General features: G+C 40.1%; 1 protein-coding gene across 2 annotated transcripts in view; it reads right to left on the reverse strand.

The window, feature by feature from the left end:
- Positions 1-27,500, reverse strand: part of LOC106875592 (ceramide glucosyltransferase) — a 316,652-nt gene that overhangs the window by 40,966 nt on the left and 248,186 nt on the right. For both annotated transcript variants that reach the window (XM_089349636.1, XM_089349637.1), the window contains one exon: positions 6,328-6,540. In XM_089349636.1, coding sequence (XP_089205762.1) covers positions 6,328-6,345 — 18 coding nt within the window. In that variant the 5' untranslated portion in view covers positions 6,346-6,540. The remainder of the gene's footprint in view (positions 1-6,327; positions 6,541-27,500) is intronic.

Raw genomic sequence — 27,500 nt, forward strand, 5'->3', positions numbered from 1 at the left:
GTCAGCTATTGCTTGCCTTTCAGTTAGACATATGTTAATTTATAGATGTGAGAAGAGTGTTGTGAGGTAATTATGAGCTAAGGGCTGTGAGGTGGGGATGATATAGGTATGTGCGAAGTGGGGTGTGTGTATCTATCTCTGCTTTTGTATATGTGTATGTGAATGTTTGTGAGAATGTGTGTGGGGGGGAATGCCTATGAAGTACAGCAGGGGAGAGATAAAGATGTGTGCATGTGTTTGTGTGTATGGATGTGTGTGTGTGCATGTGTATGATATATAGCAGATGAGGGAGGGATGTATAAGTGTGTTTGTGCGTGTGAGTGTGTGTTTGTGTGCATGTGTGTGTGTGTGTGTGCATGTGCACATGTATGTGTGTATGTTTCTGTGTTTGTGTGCATGTGTGTGTTTGTGTGCATGTATGTGTGTGCTTGTGTGCATGTGTGCGTGTGTGCAGATGTGTGTGTGTGTGTGTCCAAGTGTGTCTATTTGAATGTGTGTGTGTCCAAGTGTGTGTGTGTGCATGTGTGTGTGTGCATGTGTCCATGTATGTGTGTATCTGAATCTGTGTACATATATGAATGATTGTGAGAGTGTGTTTGTGTCCGTGTATGTGTGTGTGTGTGTGTGTCTGCATGCGTAGTACAGTTAGTGAGAGAGGGATGTATATGTGTGGTATTTAAAGATGTATAAAGTTGGCGGGGGGGGGGCGTCTGTGTGTGACTTGGAAGTGTGTGAGTATGGTGGTTTGGAGATAGCTGTGTATGTGGGTGTGTACAGTACAAAGTACCAAAAGATACTCAGTATGATGCAGTAAACAGCTGAGATAAATGCATGTGTGTGTGTGTGCACACGCATGTGTGTGTGTGTGTGTGCTTATCTATGTGTTGTAATTGAGAAAAATGGGTTTGTTTTTGCATCCGTGCATGTGTGATAGCTTCAAGGTATGTGGGCCTCTGTGCGCAGTGGAGGTGGGTGGGTGGGTATGTGCATGTAGTGGCAGTGGAGCATGGGGGAGGTGGTATGTGAGTGTGTGCACATGTATGCATGTGTGTATGTATCTTTTTATTCTCTTATTTGTTTCAGTCATTTGGCTGCGGCCATGCTGGAGCACCGCCTTTAGTTGAACAAATCAACCCCAGGACTTATTCTTTATAAGCCTAGTACTTATTCTATCAGTTTTCTTTTGCTCAACTGCTCAGTTACGGGGATGTAAACAAGCCAACATCGGTTATCAAGTGATGGTGGTAGGAACCAATACAGACACACAAACGTATACATATCCATATATACGACGGACTTCTTTCAGTTTCCGTCTACCAAATCCACTCACAAGGCTTTGGTTGGCCTGAGGCTATAGTAGAAGACACTTGCCCAAGGTGCCACACAGTGGGACTGAACCCAGAATTATGTGGTTGGTAAGCAAGCTACTGACCACACAGCCACTTCTATGTGTATGTGTGTAAGTACGTGTATGGTATCATGGATAAGAGAAGAGCATTGAAATGGGTGAGACGTATATTTTGTGCAGGATGGTGGCAGAGAGAGAGAGAGAGAGAGAGAGAGAGAGAGAGGGAGAGAGAGATAGAGAGAGAGACACACACACACAGAGAGACACAGAGAGAGAGAGAGACACACAAAGAGAGAGAGACACAGAGAGAGAGAGAGACACACAAAGAGAGAGAGACACAGAGACAGAGAGAGACAGATAGACAGAGAGAGAGAGACACAGAGAGAGAGAGACAGAGACACAGAGAGAGAGAGAGAGAAAGAGAGAGAGACAGAGAGACAGAGAGAGAAAGAGAGCTGGGGCAGACAGGCAAATATATAGTAGGTGGCTGAAAGAAGGATGGAGAAATAGAGAGGGCAAACAATATGGTGATTGAGGGGTGTCATGAGTATCTGAGAGAAGCATGGAGTAGTGGCTTAGAGGAAGAGAGAGAGAGAGAGAGAGAGGAAAACAGACGAAATGGGAGAGAGATAGAGAGAGAAATATGTGGTGGGTAGCTGAATGTAGTGTGATGCCTGAGAGGGAGTGAGACATACTGGCAGTCAAGTGGTTTCAGGGTGCTAGATTTCTGACATTAGATAAATGAAGTACCTATAACTGGAATTCTAATTTGTGCACCAAAGCAAGGGTCACCTGGGCCAACAAGGAGGCCTTTATATGATCACACATCCTGTTGGAAATAACAGTCAAATCTCCTTTATATCTCTCTCCACCCTCTTAAAAATACAAATAACTCTGTCTCCTAAATGGCGTAATTCTCAGTTATGAGGGTACCATGGGATTTTACTCTGATATCCTATGTCAAGAGTCCAAACCTTGACACAGTCCAATTTGTTTTCCATTCTCTTAGGGGCTTGTACCTTCAGAACCAATATACAGCAGTGGACAGCTTTGTCAGTATCGGAGGAAAGTTCTTACAGTATTTATATTCGTTTTCTGTGTCCTGAGTTCTAATCCAGTTGCAGCTCACCTGGGTGGTATATTTAATCAATCACCTACACTCTCCTCCAAAAATACTGGCCTTGTGCCAAAATTTGAAACTATTAATTATGATAATCATAGTGATGATAATGGCTGTGATGATGATGATGGTGATGGTGGTGACAATGATGATGATGGTAGTGGTGGTGGTGATGATGACAATGATGGTAATGGTGGTGGTGATGATGACAGTGATGATGGTGGTGGTGACGACGACGACAATGATGATGTTGGTGGTGGTGGTGAATATGGTGGTGGTGGTGATATGACAATGATGATGGTGGTGGAGTTGGTGATGATAACAATGATGATGGTGGTGGTGACAATGATGGTGATGGTGATGGTGATGAATATGGTGGTGGTGGAGGTGATGACGACTTAATGATAATAACGACTTAAGGACATTGCTGTAGCAGTCTGTGACTACAAATCAAAGTAAAAGTGTCAAGTTAGACTCCTTTTAGAACAAGAAATACTGAATATTTTGGAAGAGAAACCTTCACATTTTCAAAGAATGTGTAAAAACAGAAAAAAAAAAAAATGAACCAAACAGGAGATAAGAACTATTTTTGGTTACGTTTCAAATTTCACTCATTTGTAAAAAGTTTAAAACCAAATTGTCATAAAGGAAAAACAACAAGGAAGAAATAAAATAAAATAAAAATATATAAAACTATTAAAGGCAGTGATCCAGCATGGCCATGACTAAACATGATCTAAAGCACTAGACAACATTTAAGAAAAGAAAAATGTTACAAATGTCTCTTTAATTTAATGAAATGTTGAGGTCAGTTAGCTGGTTTAGCCCATGTTTTAAGGTCACTTTAGATGCTAGAATCCAGGCTGTGGGTGCAGCATCAAAACAAGGCCTATCCTATTTCTGTAGGTTATCAGGAGACAAGGGTAAGGGAGAAGCAGGGATGAGTATATCAAAAGGAGATGCAGATATTCAAGGCACTGTCACTTCAGTTACACTCCTTGTTGTCTGTCTGATTAGATAAATGAATAAACAAACAAATACCTAAATTAGTTGCTGTAACGAAGGAGGAACTACCATGGGGTACCAACTGAGCAGTAAGGCTAACTTCAAGAAACGTGGTGGTCTCCTCAACACAACTATATTTGATCCATCTTTAGTCACTTTTTCATGTCAATAACACAACATTATCATCATTATCATCATTATTTGAACCAGTGGTTCTCAACTATTTTTTTTATCTATGGACCCCTTTGATTCCTATTTTATTAAAGCAACCCCACACCAAGCCATTTGATATTGAAAAACGAATTTCATAGATAATTCTTTCAAAATCCTTATTTTGTTTTTCATAGCTTATATAGGTGGAACTAAATAAAACATTAGGGAAAAAGAATCCCAGCTGTATCTTGCAATTGATACATCATCATCATCATCATCGTTTAACGTCCGCTTTCCATGCTAGCATGGGTTGGACGATTTGACTGAGGACTGGCGAACCAGATGGCTACACCAGGCTCCAATCTGATTTGGCAGTGTTTCTACAGCTGGATGCCCTTCCTAACGCCAACCACTCTGAGAGTGTAGTGGGTGCTTTTTACGTGCCACCCACACGAAGGCCAGTCAGGCGGTACTGGCAACGGCCACGCTCAAAATGGTGTATTTTACATGCCACCTGCACAGGAGCCAGTCCAGCAGCACTGGCAACGATCTCACACAAATGACTTTTCACATGCCACCGGCACAAGTGCCAGGAAGGCGACGCTGGTAACGATCACGCTTGAAAGTTGGTGCCATCATGATTTCGTTTGCCCCAACAGGTCTTCGCAAGCAGAGTTTAGTGTCCAATGGAGGCGACATTGGCATGGAGGCCAGTCGTCGAATTTAGTTCAATTTCGAATTTAGTTCGATTTCGATACATTGAAAGCAAAATTTTTTCATGGACCCTTAAAATATTACTGTGAATCCAATTTATTCTTTGGCTTGCATGGACCCCAAAAATCTTATATTGGACCCCAGGTGTCATACAAAACCCAGCTGAGAATCTGATTTTAACCTTGTAACATCCAAATTACCCTGTTAAATATAATGTTTATTCATTCATCTTGTTTTGAATTAATCATTGTTTATTTTTAGAATGACATTGTGGGGTATGAGTGAGAAGCCAGATCCAGTCAGTTTGAACATAAACAGACAGAATATTTGCGCCGGATACGGCCAGTTTAAATGCTAAAGGTTTAATGGGCCTCACAGAGGCAATGACGAAAGACCGAAACCTCTGGAGATATGCTGTGATTGAGAAGACCCAGCAAGTAAAGTGACATCACAGCCGTAGCCTACACCAGTGTCACATAACCAGCCTTAAGAAGTACCTTTGAATCGTCAGGTGACACACCGTCCTGAGTCAAGTAAAATCAAAAATCAAGAATCAAAATCAATAACAATCAAATGGAAATTGTAGTTGTAGCCAATGCCAGTGCCTGACTGGCTCCTGTGCTGGTAGCATGCAATAAGCACCATGCATGCGTGGGTCGTTGCCAGTGCCACGTAACTGGCTCCCCGTGCTGGTGGCATGTAAAAAGCACCATCCGAATGTGGTCAATGCCCTTCACAGCAGAGTGGAGGTGTAGTGTTGAGGGAGGTAGGTGTGTATCAAGTGTAGAGGGGCGAAAATATGAGTCAGGTGGGAACAGGTGTTTTGCCGTAGAGGAGATACATGATTACCCTAGCAGGAAAAAGAGGGAGAGAGAGAGGGGGGGTTAGTGGAGATGAGGTATCAGGGCATACCCTTAGGTATGGCTGGGTGGATGGGTAGATTCATGAAAGTGCTGAAAGGGAAAAGACAAACAGCTGAGATGAGGACAAAACTGAAAGCATTCAATGGTGAACCTGGAAGGAGGTATAGACAAGGTTATGGAGGAGGAAGTGATGGGTGAAAATGTGTGTGTGTGTGAGTGAGAGAGAGAGAGAGAAGGCACATGACTTAGTGGTTAGTGTAATGAGCTCACAATCATAAGGTCATGAGTTAAATTCCTGATAGCACATTGTGTCCTTGAGCAAGACACTTTATTTCACATTGCTCCAGTCCGCTCAGCTGGCAAAAACAAATGATACCTGTATTTCAAAAGGGCCAGCCTTGTCACATTCTGTGTCACATTAAATCTCCCTGACAATTCTGTTAAGGCCCCTAGTTTCATGAGCAGGCTGTTCTGTTGATCGGATCAGCTGGAACCGACAGTGTGCCAAATCCAATGAAGATAGCAAAGAATGAATTTACTTCATCTTTATTATCAGATGCTTGGCACCTTGGGCAAATGTTTTTTGCAATAGCTTCAAATTAATCAATACAATGTGAGTGGAATTGGTAGACAGAAACTAAATGAAAACCTATGGTGCATGTGTGCGAGTGCATACACCTGTTGCATTTAGTAAATGAAAAATAGAAATGAATGAAAAACAGTGGTGCATTTTTTTATCATTGCCTGTCACCAAATTGTCTTTTAGCTCTGCATAGAATAGAATAAGAAATTCCTTTACTTGAAAAACAAGTAAAGGTTAGCAACTTTAAACTTTTCATTATTGTATTTATTTTGAGATGCTCTATGTTTCTTTCAATTAATTTTAAATATAACAAAGAATTTAGTAAAATAACTTAGTTATCATTAAGCTAGTGTTAGGAACATAAATTGTAACTAAGGTCTGGTGGAAGATTTTAATTCAAAACTTATGAAAACAAGACATTTGTACTACAGAGCCAGAGCCAGTTTCAGTCAGGTTGGTAACGAAAGGGTTAAGCTAAGTGACCCTTGACTTCCTCTATTTTCTGTATAATAAAAGTGAATTAGAATGTCGGTATACATACCATACAAAACTGTAACATCTACATGCTTTGGCAGCCAAGTCATAGTAGACTGCAACAGGATCATAAAAATACATGGATTTCCTCTTGGAGAATGGCAATATAAGATGTTTCCCTGGAGACATATGGTAGGAAAGACAGTAAAGGGTAGACTGCAACAGATTTAGTTTCAAAGAACAAAGTTTTCAGTTTGTATCCAATAAGCGCGTGGTGTATCTGTAAAAGAGACAAAAGAATAGGATTACTGTTCATCCATTATTATAAGTATTTAGTTCTGTTTGATTTTGTAAGAATTAATGCAATTCTCTCTCTCTCTCTCTCTCACACACACACACACAAATACATGTGTATAATGTATATAATATATATATATATATATATATATATATATATATATATATATATATATAGGCGCAAGAGTGCCTGTGTGGTATGTAGCTTTCTTACCAACCACATGGTTCCCGATTCAGACTCACTGCAAAGCACCTTGAGCAAATGTCTTCTGCCATAGCTTCGGGCTAATCAAAAACTTGTGAGTGGATTTGGTAGATGGAAACTGAAAGAAGCCCATCATATATATGTGTATGTGTGTGCGTGTCTGTGTTTGTACCCCCACTGTCACTTGACTACTGACATTGGTGTGTTTACATCCCCATAAATTAGCAGTTCAACAAAAGTGACCAATAGAATAAGTGCTAGGCTTAAAAAGATTAAATCCTGGGGTTGATTTGTTCGACTAAAGGTGGTGCTCCAGCATGGCCACAGTCAAATGACTGAAACAAAAAGTGTATATATATATATATATATATATATATATATATATGCATATATGGGTACAGGACGTCACCAACAGTAAACAACATGAAATATGCAAACAAATGAGTTAAATACACAAATAACGAGAGAAAAAAAAAGGAAAAATAATACAAAGAATGACCCTTCATCAGTTGTTGGCTGCCTGTCTACTCCTCATGTAATTTAGATTCAGCTGAATTAGGTACTTAAATTGAGGCACCTTGTTAGGACAAACTTATTTGCACACTCAGACAATATTAGGTGAGTATCAAACACAACATAGAAATTTTTCCATCCAATATTCATGCAGTGTATGCAGATGGCATAATCCAACTTAGTGAATAAGTCTGCTGTTGTTTGTTCAGACATATACTTTATATAAAGATACTTTCCAAATACATCCAAAGTGCAGATTCCAGGATAGGTAAGTAAAATATAAATGTGTAACATCTGTTACTCATTTATTTTTATCATCATCATCATCATCATTGATTAACATCCGTTTTCCATACTGGCATGGGTTGGACGGTTTGACTGAGGTCTGGAGATCCAGCGGCTGCACCAGGCTCCAATTTGATCTGGCAATGTTTTTAGCATGGTAAGCGGTCGTTAAACGATGATGATGATGATGATGATATACTTATATATACATACATATATACTTATACACACACAGACACACACACACACACACACACACACACACACACACACACACACACACACACACACACACACACACATATATATATATATATATATATATATATATATATATTTATATACAAGGGTTTCTTTCAGTTTCCATCACCCAAATCCACTCACAAGGCTTTGATAGGCCTGGGATTATAGTAGAAGACCTTTGCCTAAGGTTCCACTGTCGTTGGGAAGCAAACTTCTTACCACGTAGCCATGACTGTTGAACAACAAAATTAATCTGAATAAGTTCTCAATTTTATTTTAGTTTACTTTTTAAAAATCTTTTTCTTTCTGATTTGCCAAACAAATTTATGGAGATTTTGTCCTGATAAAGTGACAGACAGGTGTTGTCGTGAGCAGTTTTAATTTGAGCCCTATGCAATAACTGGGGCTGGTAACTTGATCTAGATGCCACCACCCCTTGACTGCTTGACTGCTGACCCTAACCACACACACACACACACATGGAGAAATCAAACACCCGCCCAGAAATAACAAGATCTTACAAATGTATTTACAAGAGCCAATATGACAAATGTTTTAGGAAAGGCACAAAAAAAAAGACAACCACCACCACTATCACCACTACCATCATCATCATCACCATCATTACCATCAACACCCACACCACTACTACCATCACCATCAATATTTCCATCATCATCATCATCACCAACACCACCAACAACAACACCACCACCACCATCACCACTACCATTATCATCATCACCATCATCATCATTACCATCAACACCCAGACCACTACTACCATCACCATCAACATTTCCACCATCATCACCACCACCATCACCACCACCACCACCACCACTACTACCACCACCACCACCATTAAATCATGGAAAGATCCCAGTGGAAAGCTGAGTAAACAAAATCAGAAATAACAAGGTTGATCAGTCAGATAGTTACATAAACAGGACAACCACAAATACCAAAGCTTTCTCCCCTTCTCATTTCGTTCATCTGCCCCCATCCACACTTACACCCCTCCCCCAACACACACACACACACACACACACTTTCTGTATATTTATGTATTTGTTTATTTTGTTTGTTTGCTTGAACAATCTCATTGAAGACAGCAAAAACAATATCATGTTTTCAGGTGTTGATGGAGATGGAGGTGACAATGATGATGGTGGTGGTGGTGGTGGTGGTGGTGGCAGCAATGGTGGTACGGTGACAGTAGTAGCTTAGTCCACCACCACCACCACCATCATCTTCACCACCATGTCATCATTGTCCTCAAACACTCCCTATGGCCACCACCATTATCATTCTTACCCCACCACCACAACCACTATGCAGAACATTGTGGGTAAGATCAGAAATGAAGAACTGTGAAATGGTAAATAAATTAAATAAAGATAAAAAATGCCATCTTCTTATGCAATAACCAAAACCCCCTGTCACAAACAACCAACCACTGGATTTAATTCTTTGTCCAAAATCTCTTCATTGCCTTCAGTTTCATAATGAGGCCATCTTCATTAACATTGAAATATAAAGTCAAGTGTAACTTGTCTTTATAACTAGTTTGCACTTCTTTATATCAATTTGAATTGTATTCACATTTGTACAAACTTAGTCTTAAATAGTTTTGCTGTTATTGCTGTTGTTGTTTTTCCGGTCCTAGGACTCACATGATTGCAACCAGCCCGTGAAATCTGGCTTTGTGCAGCTCCCGGCGAACAGCTTTTGTGGAAACTGGATTCTCAAGATGGTCATTGTGCTCTGCAGTAATTTTGGGAGCTTTACTTTTGTGATCCTTTCTAACAAATCGCGTAAGAGTCCGACGGTTCGTATCTGAAAGCTTTGGTTTTCTTCCGGAGTTTTGTTTCAACGAGGAGGTTTTTTCCCTCTTTCTCAAAGGCTGTCATTACTTTCGAGACAGTACTTCTTGATACACCAAACATTTCGGCTGTTTTCATTATGCTACCGCCAGTTACCAGAGTTCCATGACATAAGTGATGGCAATCACAATATTCCCTCAGCCAAATGAGATCATAGCCGTGGCCAATGCCAGTGTCACATGACCAGCCCGTTTAAAAGTCTCCTTCAATCATTGGGCAATATGCTGTGCTTGAGAAGACTTGCTGAGTCAAGTGAAATCATTGTCATGTCCGAAGCCAGTACTGCCAGACTGGCACCTGTGCCAGTGACATGTAAAAAGCATTATTTGAGCATAGTTGATGTCAGTGCCGCCTGACTGGCCCCCATGCTGGTGGCACATAAAAAGCACCCAATACACTCTTGGAGTGGTTGGTGCTATGAAGGGTATCCAGCTGTAGACACCTTGCCAGATCAGACTGGAGCCTGGTGCAGCCTCCTGGCTTGCCAGTCCTCAGTCAAACCGTCCAACCCATGCCAGCATGGAAAGTGGACGTTAAACGATAATTGTGATGATGATGATTGGACACTACTTCATTGCAGGGTCCAAGACCAGCAATTTTAAGAAAAGGGAACAAATCAATTACATTAACTGTAGCACTTAATTTGTACTTTATTTTATCAACTCTAAAATTCATCTCAGTGGGATTTAACCCATAAACTGCTGGGATTTTGCTGTATGTAACACGAACTGCTGAGCCTATTTTGGGTAAAGTTATTCCGCCAATCAACATCGATCTATCACTCGAAAAAAATACTCAGTGTTTCTTAACACCTTCTGTGATTAGCTACACTGTTTCTGAGGTGAAAGGGTATCGTGTGCATACATTATACGTCATCAAAATTAGGTCAGATCATGCCCTACTTCCGTGGCTACGCACGTGGTCTGTCGCACTGTTGCGTTGGCCACTGAGGTGGCCTATCGCATTTTATGGGTTAAACTCAGAACATAAAAAGTCAGAAGAACTATTGCTACGAATCTAATCTTGTCCAATGTGCTAACATTTCTGCTAAACTTGTTCATCTTTTGAGTTTTGCTGTTTTTATATTTTGTATTTGGTTTGCAAGATTCTTGGTGTGAATTTGTATGTTGAGACAAATTTTGTGTCTTGGGAAGGTCATTACACCAACAACAATAAACACACACACTGGTTTAATATCACTTCTTTATTATGAGTCAACTGGTTAAATATCTAACCAACTGACTGACTGATCATTTGTTTAATTTGCTACGTAAACAATCAATCAGTCATTTGTGTCAAAGTCATTTTGTTGCTATTCGCAGCCTCTTCAATGACTTGCCCCCTCTCTCTCTTCAAGATCATGAATAGCAACAAAAGGACTTTGACTAACAACTGATTGATTGTTTAACCAGCACATTAAACAAATGATCAATTAGTTAGTCAGTTAGATATTTAACCATTTGACAAAGAATAATGAAGTGATATTGGAACCAACACATTTGTTATAATTATTGACAAAATGATCCTTCCAAGACACAACAATATCTGCAATGTGTTAACCTCAAAAGTAAATGTTGCATATATGATGAATTGAGTCTTCAGTTTTATTCTATAGTTAAACAGTCAACAGTTTAATAAAAAAAAACATTAACAGCAGCATGTGCATAAAAAAGTTAATTGCTTTTATTCCAGTGTTAAACATTACAGAATAAATATAACAGAATAATATAACCACTACAACCACCACTAATATAACTAAAAAAACCACATTTGACCACCTTTAGTGAAAGAACAGTCAGTTTAAAAAATTTTTTTTTTTTTTACCCATTATAGCAACAAAAGTTATTGAGACTACAAAACACTCCCCTGGATTTTGAAATAAACCCAGCAACAAGAGAGAGGGCAATAAAATATCACTTAACAAAACATTCTGTTCTTTTATTAATTGCTTTTTGAGATATAGTATTTAGTTTCGTAGTGATCTATCTATCTATCTATCTTTTTCTTTCTTTCTAGTTTATTCGGTATATGGCTATTATATATATATATATATATATATATATATATATATATATATCATTTACTGGTTTCAGCCCAGGGCTGAGGTCATGCTGGTGCACCACCTGTGGTTACTTGGTTTTGCTTCCGGTATTGTTTTTGGTGAAGTATCGAGTTGGACCGAGCTGCTTCTCTTCACGTCTACTACCACGATGTGGGTTCATCTGGTATCTCAGACAGAAACCTGTCCAGACGTTCCTTGAAAACTTCCACATCAACACCATGTAGATCTATGAGGTTGTCTGGAAGGGTGTTGAACAATAACAGGCCCTTGAAACCCAGACAATTGCAGTACTGTGTCCTTATTTTAGATCGGGAAGACGGGATCTTTTGTATGATGCAGTGCTGTCTAGTTCGAGGATTGATAAAGCTGTCAATTCCAAAATTGGAAGCTAAACCCTCCAAGTTCTTCCAAATACGTATACATTTCCATGCTTTCATGAGCCAAATGAAATTCATTGAGGTAGATTTTCTACAGTCAGGTGTCTTTTCACAACCAACCTTCACCTGTTTTCAAGCAAGGTGTGTCACATAGCCAGGCATATTTATACAGAATAATTGTGCTTTTAGGCAGAACATTGGTGCTGTCATGTAACGTGCACTCAAGGAAACACAAACACACACCCATAAACATATAAACGTATATTCATAAGGTGTGACTGTGTGGTAAGTAGCTAGCTTACCAACCACATGGTTCTGGGTTCAGTCCCACTGTGTGGCACCTTGGGCAAGTGTCTTCTATTATAGCCTCAAGCCAACCAAAGCCTTGTGACTGGATTTGGCAGATGGAAACTGAAAGAAGCCTGTCATATATATATATATATATATATATATATATATATATATATATATATATATATATATATATATCATCATCATCATCATCATCATCATCATCATCGTTTAACGTCCGCCTTCCATGCTAGCATGGGTTGGACGATTTGACAGAGGACTGGTGAAACCGGATGGCAACACCAGGCTCCAATCTAATTTGGCAGAGTTTCTACAGCTGGATGCCCTTCCTAACGCCAACCACTCAGAGAGTGTAGTGGGTGCTTTTACGTGTCACCCACACAAAAACGGCCACGCTCGAAATGGTGTCTTTTATGTGCCACCCGCACAAGAGCCAGTCCAGGGGCACTGGCAACGATCTCGCTCGAAAACCCTACAAAGGCCAGTCAGGCGGTATATATATATATATATATATATATATATAAGTGTTGATTTCTCAGCCCAAGAATTACAGTGTGATGTGCTGCTTGACTGGTCCCCCCTCTCTCTCTCTCTTTATATATATATATATATATATGATGATGATGATCTTTTCTCCCGCCATGCCTCTGTCTACCCCTCCATCCTCTCTAAATCAGTCCCTTTCCCTCTCTCTCTCTCTCGTAGTTTTTCCTTAAGGTTTTCAGGTTCTGGGTATATATAAATGAGAAATCCATTCTAAATTATCTCAATCTCTTCTCCGCTGACATACTACGACGAAGTCTCCAAGATGCAGATAAGAGAGAGATTTTTATTTATTTACGGCCTCAAACATCTCATACCTTTCGCGCTTTAGTCTGCCCTCTATTATTTATCTTGTCTCTCTCCATGAAATTCAATTGAATTCAGTTTTTGTCTTAAATTCATACTTATTCATTTTCTAAGCTTCCTAAATTCATGCTACGTATATATTCTATTCACCTAGATTTCATTGCTCTTTTAAAAATTACGATTTATGCATTGTTGTCTCTCAAATATTTAAAATCTACGATTAAGAGGCCTATCTCCTCGCTGATGGTACACACGCCCTCCCACCCCCTCCACCGGAAGTGCATTCCTCTGTCATCCTGTCATCCTCGGCTGTCTCCCGGAACCCATCTAGTGGCCTTGGCCATCCTCTCCCCAACCTTTGGGTAGCGCATTAAGTTTGAGTAATGTTTGCAGGTTGTAGGTACTGTTTTGCTTATGAATTCTTCCAATTGCAAGTTTTCTTTTCAGGTACACGACACTGCTTCCCCCTTTCCCAGGCTACAGGCCCACACCCCCAACACCCATACTGTTAGGATTGGCACTCTCAACGTCGGCACGCTGAAAGGTAGATCTGGTGAAATTGTTGAGATGCTTCAACGGAGACGCGTAGATATGTGCTGCATCCAGGAAGTAAGATGGAGAGCAGGTTCTGCGAGGTTCCTCACAGGCAAAGAACAGAGGTACAAGATTTTCTGGGCAGGGAACACTGACTGGGTCGGAGGCGTAGGAATACTTCTAGCGGAGAAATGGGTGGATAAGGTAATCGAGGTCGTTAGAGTAAGTGACAGAGTACTTAAGATTAGACTAGTGCTTCATCATAGATTAGCTACTGTCATCTCAGCCTATGCACCTCAACCGGTGCTACCAGATGGTCTGAAAGACCAATTCTATGACACCCTCTTGCAAACTACCTCGTCGACGAGTGACAGGGACCTTCTCTTTGTGGCTGGAGACTTCAATGGTCATGTCGGACGTCGTGCTGGAGGTTTCCATGGCATACATAGAGGCTATGGCTTCGGTTCCCGCAACGAGGAGGGAACCAGACTGCTGGAGTTCTGTGATGCAACCGATCTTATGGTCTGCAATACCAACTTCAGGAAACCTGCCAGTCACCTAGTCACCTACCGCTCCGGCAGACACTCTAGCCAAATCGACTACATCCTCGCCAGAAATAGGGAAAGAGGGCGGCTTATAAATGCCAAAACCTACCCTGGCGAAGAATGTACCCCACAACATAGATTAGTAGTTAGCGACTTTGGGATCAAGGCAAAATGGGTGCCCAGAATTAGACCGGCTTGGAGGAGAAGGGTGTGGAAGCTTAAAGACCCCTGCAAATGGACAGAGACTTAGAGACAAGTTACTTGAAGCATTTAACGAAATAGAATGGGATATAGCATCATACAACGTGGAAGACAATTGGAGATTTCTGCGGGACAACCTGTTGAAAGCCACCGACCAGATTTGTGGGTGGTGTAAGGTCCCCTCCCGACCCAGAGTAACGTGGTGGTGGAACAAGGAGGTAGACAGGGCTATTAGACAAAAGAAACAGGCTTAGAAGGACTGGAAGAACGGTGGTAGCAGGGAATTGTACCAATGTGCCAGAAGGGAGGCTAAGCGACAGGTTTATTTAGCCAGAGGGGAAGCAGATAAGAAAAGATTTGCCAATGTTCTGCGCCGTGAGGACCAAAGACTCGAGGTATTTCGTGTTGCAAGACAGTGTAGGAGAGAGAATAGTGATGTTGTAGGAGAGAAATGTGTTCGCATGGATGATGGTACGCTTGCACTAAATGAGGATGCAAAGAAAGAGGTCTGGAGATGCCACTACGATAGATTGCTTAATAAAGAGAATGAATGGGAGGAAGAGAGCCTGCCGTATGTCGACCCAATAGAGGGACCAGCTATCCGAGTTGATAGTACCAGGGTAGATAAAGCAATTAAGAGTATGAAGACCGGGAAAGCCCCCGGCCCATCAGGAATCACTGCAGAGATGCTCAAAATATCTGGCAGTGTTGGCTATAGCCTAGTCACCTGTATTACGAACCAGGTGATACACGAAGGAGTCATACCCAATGACTGGTGTAGCAGCATCATAGTCAACTGCTACAAAGGTAAAGGTGACGCTTTAGATACAAATAATTACAGAGGCATCAAGCTGTTAGATCAGGTTATGAAAGTTACAGAGAGGGTCATAGCCCAACTAATTAGGAGCGAATCAATTTAGATGAGATGCAGTTTGGGTTCGTGCCAGGTAAAACCACTACTGATGCCTTATTTCTAGTGAGACAGCTGCAGGAGAAATACCTAGCTAAGGATAAACCTCTGTACCTGGCTTTCGTTGACATGGAGAAAGCCTTTGACAGGGTCCCCCGATCCCTTATCTGGTGGTCAATGAGGAAACTTGGGATAGAAGAATGGTTAGTGAGAGCTGTGCGAGCCATGTACAGAGATGCTGCCAGTAAGGTGAGGGTTGGAAATGAGTACAGCAATGAATTCCGGGTAGAGGTAGGGGTCCACCAAGGTTCCGTCCTCAGCCCCCTCCTATTTATCATAGTCCTCCAGGCAATCACAGAGGAGTTCAAGACAGGTTGCCCCTGGGAGCTCCTCTATGCTGATGACCTTGCCCTAATTGCGGAGTCACTATCAGAACTAGAGGAGAAGTTTCAGGTGTGGAAGCAAGGTCTAGAATTGAAGGGCCTTAGAGTCAACCTAGCTAAAACCCAAATCCTAATAAGTAGGAAGGTAGATAAAACACAAACCCCTTCAGGTAGATGGCCCTGCTCAGTATGTAGAAAAGGAGTAGGTAGTAACTCTATAAGATGTACCCGGTGCAAGCTATGGACACATAAGAGGTGCAGCAACATCAAAGGCAGGTTAACTAGCAAGTTAGTTTTTGTTTGTGGCAGATATTCAGGTGCAATAAAAACTGTAAACAAACAGGAAACAACTTCTATCTCATTCCAGGGTGAAAAACTAGAGGTAGTCGATAGCTTCCGCTATCTGGGCGACCAAGTTAGTAGTGGGGGTGGGTGCGCTGAAAGTGTAGCTACTAGAATAAGAATAGCCTGGGCAAAGTTTAGAGAGCTCTTACCCCTGCTGGCGACAAAGGGACTCTCACTCAGAGTAAAAGGCAGACTGTATGACGCATGCGTACGAACAGCCATGCTACATGGCAGTGAAACATGGGCTCTAACTGCTGAGGACATACGTAAGCTCGCAAGGAATGAAGCCAGTATGCTCCATTGGATGTGTAATGTCAATGTGAATACCCGTCAGAGTGTAAGTATCTTGAGAGAAAAGCTGAACATTAGAAGCATCAGTTGTGGTGTGCAAGAGCGACGATTGCGCTGGTATGGACATGTGGTGAGAATGGATGAGGATAGCTGTGTGAAAAAGTGCCACACCCTAACAGTTGAGGGAACCCGTGGAAGAGGTAGGCCCAGGAAGACCTGGGCTGAGGTGGTGAGGCAAGACCTTCGTACATTGGGCCTCACCGAGGCGATGACTACTGACCGAGACCTTTGGAAATGTGCTGTGAGTGAGAAGACCCAGCAAGCCAAGTAAGATCGTTGCCAGTGCCCCTGGACTGGTTCTTGTGTGGGTGGCACATGAGATGCACCATTTTGAGCATGGCCGTTGCCAGTACCGCCTGACTGGCTCCCGTAGGATTTTCGAGTGAGATCGTTGCCAGTGCCCGTGGACTGGCTTGTGCGGTGGGACATAAAAGACACCATTTCGAGTGTGGCCGTTTTCGTGCGGGTGACACATAAAAGCACCCACTACACTCTCTGAGTGGTTGGCGTTAGGAAGGGCATCCAGCTGTAGAAACTCTGCCAAATTAGATTGGAGCCTGGTGTTGCCATCCGGTTTCACCAGTCCTCAGTCAAATCGTCCAACCCATGCTAGCATGGAAAGCGGACATTAAACGACGATGATGATGATGATGATGATATATATATATATATATATGTATATATATATGTCTGTACGTATTGTCGTCGTCGTTTAACGTCTGCTTTCCATGCTAGCATGGGTTGGACGATTTGACTGAGGACTGGTGAAACCAGATGGCTACACCAGGCTCCAATCTGATTTGGCAGAGTTTCTACAGCTGGATGCCCTTCCTAAAGCCAACCACTCAGAGAGTGTAGTGGGTGCTTTTACGTGTCACCCGCACGAAGGCCAGTCAGGCGGTACTGGCAACGATCCCACTCAAAAAATCCCAGAACCCCACACAAGAGCCAGTTCAGGGGTACCGGCAACGATCTCACTCGAAAAATCCCAGAACCCCACACAAGAGCCAGTTCAGGGGCACCGGCAATGATCTCGCTCGAAGAAATTTCATGTGTCACCAGCACAAGAGCCAGTCCAGGGGCACTGGCAACGATCTCGCTCGAAAAACCTCATGTGTCACCCGCAGAAGAGCCAGCCCAGGGGCACCGGCAACGATCGCGCTTGGAAGATTTCATGTGTCGCCCGCACATGAGCCAGTCCAGGGGCACTGGCAACGAACCCGCTCGAAAGATATAGATATATATATATATATATACCACCGGTACTTAATTTATCGACACCGCCAAAAGGATGAAAGGTGAAGTCAATCTTGGTGGAATTAGGTGATGACAATGATGATGATGACAACGGTGATGATAAGGATGATGATGACAACGATGACAACAATGATGATGATTCTTGTCAGTCGATGAACCACAGCACATATTATTATTATTAAGTATACAAACCAAACACACCGTAAAACACATGCAGTGGATATGATCCGAAAACCTTTAGACATATGATATAATGCTCTACCATTCTATTCTGCACCTGTTTGGGGTTATGGCATAGAGTATGGGACGTTCTTCTGTCTGTATAAGGGTAGTTTATGGGGTGGGACATCTTTAGCGGCTGGTGTGAAGCATGGGGCAGGAATAAAGGAGACTCATTATTGCTGGGTAAATTATCCTCACAGAACTTTGGTAATTTTCATATCAACAATTAGTGGAGACATCTGACACCATTAATGATACACTTCCAGAATCCCCAAAACACACACACATTAAATGCACACATTCACACACATGTAGACTGAACTAAATTATATACATAAGCGTAGTGTGTCTATCCTATAGACATTACTATATTGAACAAAAACCACACACAAACACACACACATACACACACATGGACATATTTGTGTGCGTACATTCACGTCTACACACATTCAGACAGAAACTAAATTATATATAAATATATAATCACTCTTTCATACACACATTACTACATTAAGCTAAAATTATACTCAAATACACACGTACATACATACATACATACATATATATATATATATATATATACAAACACATATACATACTCACACATACACACATATACATATATATACATTGATATACATATGTACATTTACAGTAAAAAACACACTTTTACACAAACATAAACGTAAAACGAAACACATCTCACACACACTCTTTAAACAAGCAATAAAAAAAAAAGTGGTACTCCGTCAGTTACGACGAGGGTTCCAGTTGATCCGATCAATGGAACAGCTTGCTCATGAAATTAACGTGCAAGTGACTGAGCACTCCACAGACATGTGTACCCTTAATGTAGTTCTTGGGGAAGATTCAAAATGACACAGAGTGTGACAAGGTTGGCCCTTTTGAAATACAGGTACAAAAGAAACATGAAGAAAGAGTGAGAGAAAGTTGTGGTGAAAGAGTCCAACAGGGTTCGCCACCACCCCCTGCCGGAGCCTTGTGGAACTTTAGGTGTTTTCATTCAATAAACACTCACAATGCCCAGTCTGGGAAACGAAACAGTGATCCTACAACTGCAAGCCCACTGCCCTAACCACTGAGCCATTGTGCCTCCACAAACTGCAATAATTACACAACACAAGCACACACACGTACACACACACACACACACATTAATATGAAGCCCTTACACAAACTTATAAACATAAGTATACACATCAGTACAAATATATACATACATAGATAATTATAAAAAATACATCCATATACGTATATATATATATATATATATATACACACACACATAACATGCAACATACATACATACAGAGACATACATACATTCATATATGTGTAGGCACACATGCATACAGATACACATAGATACAGATGCAGATAGATACAAACATACATATACATGTACACGCGCACACACACACACACACACACACATATGAATACACATATACATATATCCACACACCCATGCCAGTATGGACAACGGACGTTAAATGATGATGATAATGATGATGATACACACACATACACAAACATACACACATGCAAGCACAAAACACACGTACATACATATATACATATAGCAATACAAAAACATACACACACACACACACACACACACACATAATTACATATAGCGAAACAACAGCTAACATGTGACGAGAGAACTTTCTGGAAACCTTTATGGTGGCTAAACTACAGAGGTGTGACACCCAAATGAGGACCTTGATATTAAACATTAATTAGACACTGACCACTTTGACTACCTTTAACGACTCTAACGACTGACAAAAAGTCAACCGTTGCCATTTTCCTTGATATCTGCCATACTTTGGCTACTGGAACCAATCAAAACAGCCTTCCTCTTCTCACTTATGTGTGTGTGAGTATGTTGCCCAATGCATATGAGTGTCTATGCATTTATATGCATATACATATGCACACAGAGGTATATATGTACATATATACATACATGTGTGTGTGTGTGTGTACGTATCTATATATGCATATAAGTGCATATATATATATATATATATATATATATATATATATATATATATATATATATATATATATACATATATATATGCACACACATACATACACATACACATTGCATGCATATGTAGTCTTTTATTCTTTTACTTGTTTCAGTCATTTGACTGCAGCCATGCTGAAGCACATACATATTACATACATAGATGAACAAACACATTCACATACACATGGATGTTTTGAGATACATGCAAACACATCCACTTAAATCCATATATATATATCCCTCTCTCACTCTCTCTCTCTCTCTCTCTCTCTCTCTCTCTCTCTCTCTCATATATACATATACAATGAGATATGTAAACACATACACACACACATGGTGATACACATACATACATACATACATACATATGCAAGGGTGACTAATCAATGAAATGATAGATGAGAGAGACAGACAGAGAGACAAAGACAGAGAAAAGGAGAGAGAGAGAGAGAAAGGACGAAAGAGAACAGAAGAGGAGGAGAAGAAAGAAAAACAAGAAAACAATGTAAAAAAAAATGACATGTTTGTTTATATATGTATGATATGTTACAATGTGGTTGTTTAGTTTTCATTTACAAAATATAATACAGTTGTATCAGAGATAAACATTTCCTCTATTTACTGTCACAGCTATCCCTGTTCATGTTTACTACTGCATACTGTGTGTGTGTGGGGGGGGGGGGGGTAATATTTAACCTGTGAGTCTATATTTAACCCTTTAGCATTTAAACTGGACATAACCAGCTAAAATATTTCAACTGGCTGGATCTGGTCTTTCACACCTACCCTACAATGTCATTCTAAAAAAAAAAAATAATAAACAAAATCACATGTTGCTCTAACACAATCTTAAAGAAACATGAAACGAAATTCACAGGAATTCCAGAAGTTATTGGTTATCCTCCCCAAAGTCAATTGCAATTATCAATGAAACTAAATACATCAGTGTATGATTTGATTCAATGTGTGAATAAATGTCCACAGATAGTCACCACGTGGTCCTTATAGAGTTACATTAATAAAACATCTAACAAGAAGATTCCACCTGGTACAGCTCCAGTATCCAAACAAGACATCTGATAGAACTTAGTAAAATCACATTAGCTATTTACATTAAATATAACAGGGTTTGAACTTCATACTGAAAACTAAAAGGTTTGCAGGGGTCAAATAACAGGATCATAAGACTAGAACAGGGAGCAATTTGTTCTTTAGCATTCAATTCCAATTGGATTTACTGAGCTGGAAGGATTTTGCACCTGCTCTAGTGGGATTAGAACACAATCCCTGTGGTGAGGGACGTACAAAATATCTGACATGAGCATAACAAACAAGTTTGTTGGTGTATTATAATACTTTATATGAGAAATTGATTACATTTCCCTATCTATCTGTCTGTCTGTCTGTCTCACTCACTCTCTCTCTCTCTCTCTCTCTCTCTGTATATATATATATATATATATATATATATAGGAGTAAATGTAAGGACAAGCAAGTTAGACATGTCAATTTACACCGAATATTAAAGATCAAATTTCTTGAGCACTACAAAGTGTATTTTATATAGAGAACACCTGTGTGTGTGTGTGTGTGCGTGCGTGTATGTATATATATATATATATATATATATATATATATACATGCACACACACACACACACACACACACACACACACACACATATATATATATATATATTGGAGGCTTAGCTGTGTGGTAAGAAGTTTGCTTCCCAACCACTTGGTTCCCGGTTCAGTCCCTGCATGGCACGTTAGGCAAGTATATTCTATTATGGCCTTGGGCCGACCAAAGCCTTGTAAGTAGATTTGATAGATGGGAACTGAAAGAAACCCTTTATGTGTGTGTGTTTGTCTTTTACTATCACTTAACAACCAGTGTTGGTTTGTTTATGTCCCCACAGCTTAGCTGTTTGGCAAAAGAAATGAGTAGAATAAGAACCAGATTTAAGAATAAGTAACAACTAAATTCTTCAAGGTGCTGCCCTAGTAGAGCAGCAGTCATCATCATCATCATCATTATTATTTAATGCCCATTGGCATAGGTTGGATGGTTTAACTGGGCTGGCATGCTGGAAGGCTGCGCTAGGATCCAGTCTGATTTGGCATGGTTAGCTACAGTTGAATGCCCTTCATAACACCAACCACTCCGAGAGTGTAATGGGTGCTTTTATATGCCACCGGCACAGGTGCCATTTGCATGACACTGGTGTCTGCCATGACTGTGATTTTGCTCAGGTTGATGAGTCTTCTCAAGCATGACATAATGTCAAAAGTCTTGATCATTGCCTCCGTGAAGGTCCAACACTCAAAAGGAGCTTGGCCACTTTGTCTCCACGAGGCCCAATGATCAAAAGGAACTCTGCCTGACTAAAACAAGTAAAACATATCATCATCATCCTTTAACATCTGCTTTTCATTCTGGCATAGGTTAGATGGTTTGATTGGAACTGGTAAGGAGAGCAGTACCAGGTTCCTAAAGCCAGCACTCCAAGAGTCTACTGGGTGCCTTTTACATATCACTGGCCATGACTATGATTTCACTTGGTTCAATGAGTCTTCTCATGCACAGCAAATTGACAAATTTCTCAATCACTTATCATTGCCTCTGTGAGGCCCAACATTTGGAGACCATGCTTCACCACCTTGTCTCATGTCTTTCTGGGTCTACCTCTTCTACATATTTCCTCCACAGTTAGAGATTGGAACTTCTTTACACAGCTGCCCTCATCCATACACATCACGTGACCATACCAGCACAGTCATCTCTTTTGCACACCACATCTGATGCCTCTTACCCAATTTTTCTCTCAAGATGCTGCTCACACTGTCATATACGCACACTGATATTGCACATCTAGTGAAGTATACTAGATTCATTTCTTTCAAGCTTTCGCATGTCCTCTGCAGTCACAGCCCATGTTTCACTGCTGTGTCCTGTCAGCTGTGCCAAATCATCTGAATCCAAACAGCTACTCCAAATCATCTCATTTTGCCCACATCTTCCTTAGGATATGAGTGCCATCGTTTCATAGTTCACTTGCCATGCCTTTCACAGGTTTTGCTGTTCTTTTTTCAATCCTACTGGATCCCTACACACACACCCTGTTCAATGGGCAAGGAGTTAGTTTTACCACTGGTCACTCAATCATGAAAAGACAGAAGTTGATTCTATTGGCCTGAGAGGGAATTGATCCTGAATAAAAAAGTAGGGATTTGATTCAAAAGAGTTTTGGTTGCTATTTCTAACAGATTGTGTAACCATAAAAAAAAGGCTCCTTGTTTCTGCAGACATAAAAGATGTACCTTGATAATTATCCCTGGTAAGAACTGAACCTAAAACATATGAAAATGAAATTAACCACTGCTAAGCACTTGATCTCATATACGACACCTAGCATTTGTTTCTATGATTTTTGCCAGACCTTACAGTAGATATTACCATATCCTGGGACTAGTTACTGCCAGACATACTCATGTCACCCATGAAAGTCATATGAGAAAATAAACATTTAAATATTTAAGTGTTCAGGAATGAAATTTTAAAAAGCAACAGTGACATAAACAACATCAACAAAAACAACAACAGTAACAACCAGACTGGCCCCAACAATAACTACAACAAGATAGGAACCCAATTCTTTTACAAGTGCTTATTTATCTTCGGGGTCTGTTTTTGAAATGACACTGAAGTGGTTGAATAAATTTAGCATTCTTAAACACATGCATACATACGTACACATATACGCAGATACACACACACTTACACATCATACACTATATATGATTATGTGCATATGTATGTATATATATATGTATGTGTATATGTGTGTGGGAGAAAAGAGGAGAGATGTGTAAGATTACTTCCCTATACTAAGCATAACATACACACACACACACACACATATATATATATATATAAATTCACTGTGTTTTATGTATCATATCTATATTTATCTATTTATATGTATTTTTATATTTATATATTTGGAATTTTTATATCCGTTTTATAAATGTAGAAGAATATATGTATTATATTTGATTTTGAGTGCGGCTATTAATTATGTTCCTCCAGTTTCTGCTTGCATTGCCTCCATTCTGATTATTAAACAGAATATAGCTCACTTGGACCACTACAACTCCAGTCTGTATTTTATTTACAAATATTGTTAACATTAGCAATCTCAAAATAAAGCAGTGTATTTTATATATATATGTGTAGTCTGAGGCAGAGAGAGAGAGAGAGGGTAGGAACCTGCAATATTACTTCCCCAATGAATGTAATAAATTGGCTCATATTTGGTAATGAACACATATATATATATATATATATATATATATATATATATATACATACATACATACATACATACATACATACATACATACATACATACATATACTTCTAATATAAGGATAAAACTTTATTAAAAAATCAGTGGCCAGCATATGAAAAACACCCTTTAAGGTGAAATTTTAAATATAATTTTAAATAAGGGCAAAACGAAAAAAATTTTCTTTGCCAATATGCTGAAAAACAGATGCTAAATCGTCTAACTAGACAAAATATTTTCATTTGTAGTATTGGCATATTGGCAAAGAAAATTTTTCTTTTCGCACATTATTTATAATTATATATATATATATATATATATATTATACAAGAATAAGGGCAGGGAATCGTCAATTAGTAATAGAATTAATAATTAACAATTTTGCCAAGTAGTTCAGTATGAAAAAAACCTTTATCGGTAAAATCATTTATCATCGTAAATATACAGGGATTAGCATTGAGTTGCTTCTCCAACATACTGAAAATTTAGAAATAGCAGTCAAAAAACTACTGATTCTAAACTACAAATTTTTCTCTAAATGGATGGCGATATTTTTGGCGCACATAGAACAAAAACCAGAGTGAAAAGCATCTATGTGCGCCATAAATATCGCCATCCATTTAGAGAAAAATTTGTAGTTTAGAATCAGTAGTTTTTTGACTGCTATTTCTAAATTTTCAGTATGTTGGAGAAGCAACTCAATGCTAATCCCTGTATATTTACGATGATATATATATATATATATATATATATATATATATATATGTATGTATGTATATATATGTACGTATATATATATATATATATATATATATATATATATATATATATATAGATAGATAGATATACAAATATATATACACATACGTAGATATATATATATATATATATATATATATATACACATACATAAACATAAGTATGAATGTATCTATGAATGCATATGTGAGTGGGTGTGTGATGAGAGAGAGAGATAGAGAGAGAGGGGTGTAATATGTGACATAAATTGCTCCCTGTTTGGTAACTTAACTCCAATTATGACAGGTGGCAATATTATTTCCACCAATTTAAACACATTTGTGCGTTTCAATATTTAAATGTATCTTGCATGTATATGTGTATGTTTATGCATGTATATGTATGTGTCATTGTGTCTCTACATGTGTCATTGTGTCTCTGCATGTGTCCTTCTTACCACTTGAAAACCTAGTGTTGGTTTATTTATGTCCCCATAATGCAGTGGTTTGCCAAAAGAGACTGATAGAATAAATACCAGGCTTCACAAAAGGTAGGTAGTGGGGTTGATCCATTCGACTAAACTCTTTCAACACAGTACTCCAGCATGGCCATAGTTTAAAACAAGTAAATGACAAAAGAGCTAGAGAAGCAAGGACTTAGTCTCGGACAGATGGAGGACTAAGTTATCCTGACAGGAGTTGTGTGTGTGGGTGTGTGGGTTTGTGGGGGGGACATGTGTATGCATGTCTTTGTGTCTATGCTTGCCACCCCACCCTCTACAACTAGACAATTAGTGTTGGCATGATTAAGTCCCCATAACCTAGCAGTTCAGCAAAAGTGACCAATAGAATAAGAACTAGGCTTACAAAGAATAAGTCCCGGGGTCAATGTCTTTGACTAAAAGGTGGTGCTCCAGTATGGCCACAGTCACACGATTGAAATAAGTAAATGAATGTGTGTACGTGTGTGTGTGTGTGTGCGTGCGTGCGTCTTTGTGTCTATGCTTGTCACCTTTGCTTGTCATCTGCAGCCTAAAAACTGGTGTTGGTGTGTTTATGTCCCCATAACTTAGTGGTTCGGCAAAAAACACTGATAGAATAAGTACCGGGCTTAGAAACAATAAGTACTGGGGTTCAATTCAGTCAACCAAGAGTTCTTCAAGGAAGTGCCCCAGCATGGCCACAGTCTAAATGACTGAAACTTGTAAAGATAAATGATAAAAGAAAAGACAGGGAAATATTACTTTGCTTGGAAACAGTGGACTGTTGGCAACAGAGAGAGCAACCAGTTGTAAACAACCAGCATCAACAAATACTGTTCAACCCATGCCAGCATGGAAAATCATCATCATCATCATCATCATTTAACATCCGTTTTCCATGCTGGCATGGGTTGGATGGTTTTGACAGGAGCTGACCAGCTGAAGGGCTGTTCAGGCTCCATGTCTGTTTTGGCATGATTTCTATGGCTGGATGCCCTTCCAAAGCCAACCCCTTTACAGAGTATGCTGGGTGTTTTTACACAGCACTGGTACAGGTGCTTTTTACGTGGCACCAGCACTTACGACCCTGCAAGATTAGAGATGTTCACCTGAAGAGAGTTGCAAGGGATGAGCCTGTATGCAAGGGCAACTACACTTTTACTTAGCTTCACATGTCTTCACATGTCTTCTCAAGCACAGCTAACCTTGGTGCCCTGTCATTCCCTTTGAGTCCCAATATTCGTAGATCCTTTCTCACTACTTCATCCCATGTCTTCCTGGGTCTACCCCTTCCACATTGTTCCCTCTACAAGTAGAGATCGGCACCACCCGCTGCAACTGTCCTCATATGACAAATGATGCTATTGAGGATAATGATGATGGTGACGATGCTGCTACTGATGGTGATGAGGATGATGATGATGTTGATGATGATGAGAATGATGATACCATCGCGCCAGTGAAGCACTGACAGCACAGTTGAGCGTGTTCATTGCCAGAGCAGCTGTCTGGCTTCCGTGCTAGTGGCCCGTAAATAGCACCATTTGAGCGTAATCGTTACCAGCGTTGCCTTCTAGCACTTGTGCTGGTGGCACATTAGAAAATCATTCAAGCGAGGTCATTGCCAGTGTCGCTGAACTGGCTCCCGTGCAGGTGGCACGTAAAAAACACCTTTTTGAGCGTGGCCGTTGTCAGTACCGTACCGTGTGACTGGCCCTCGTGCCGGTGGCACGTAAAAGCACCCACTACACTCTCGGAGTGGTTGGCGTTGGGAAGGGCATCCAGCTGTAGAAACTCTGCCAAATCAGATTGGAGCCTGGTGCAGCCA

The sequence above is a fragment of the Octopus bimaculoides genome, chromosome 3 (genome assembly GCF_046866305.1).
Source record: "Octopus bimaculoides isolate indiv1 chromosome 3, ASM4686630v1, whole genome shotgun sequence".
NCBI lineage: Eukaryota > Metazoa > Mollusca > Cephalopoda > Octopoda > Octopodidae > Octopus > Octopus bimaculoides.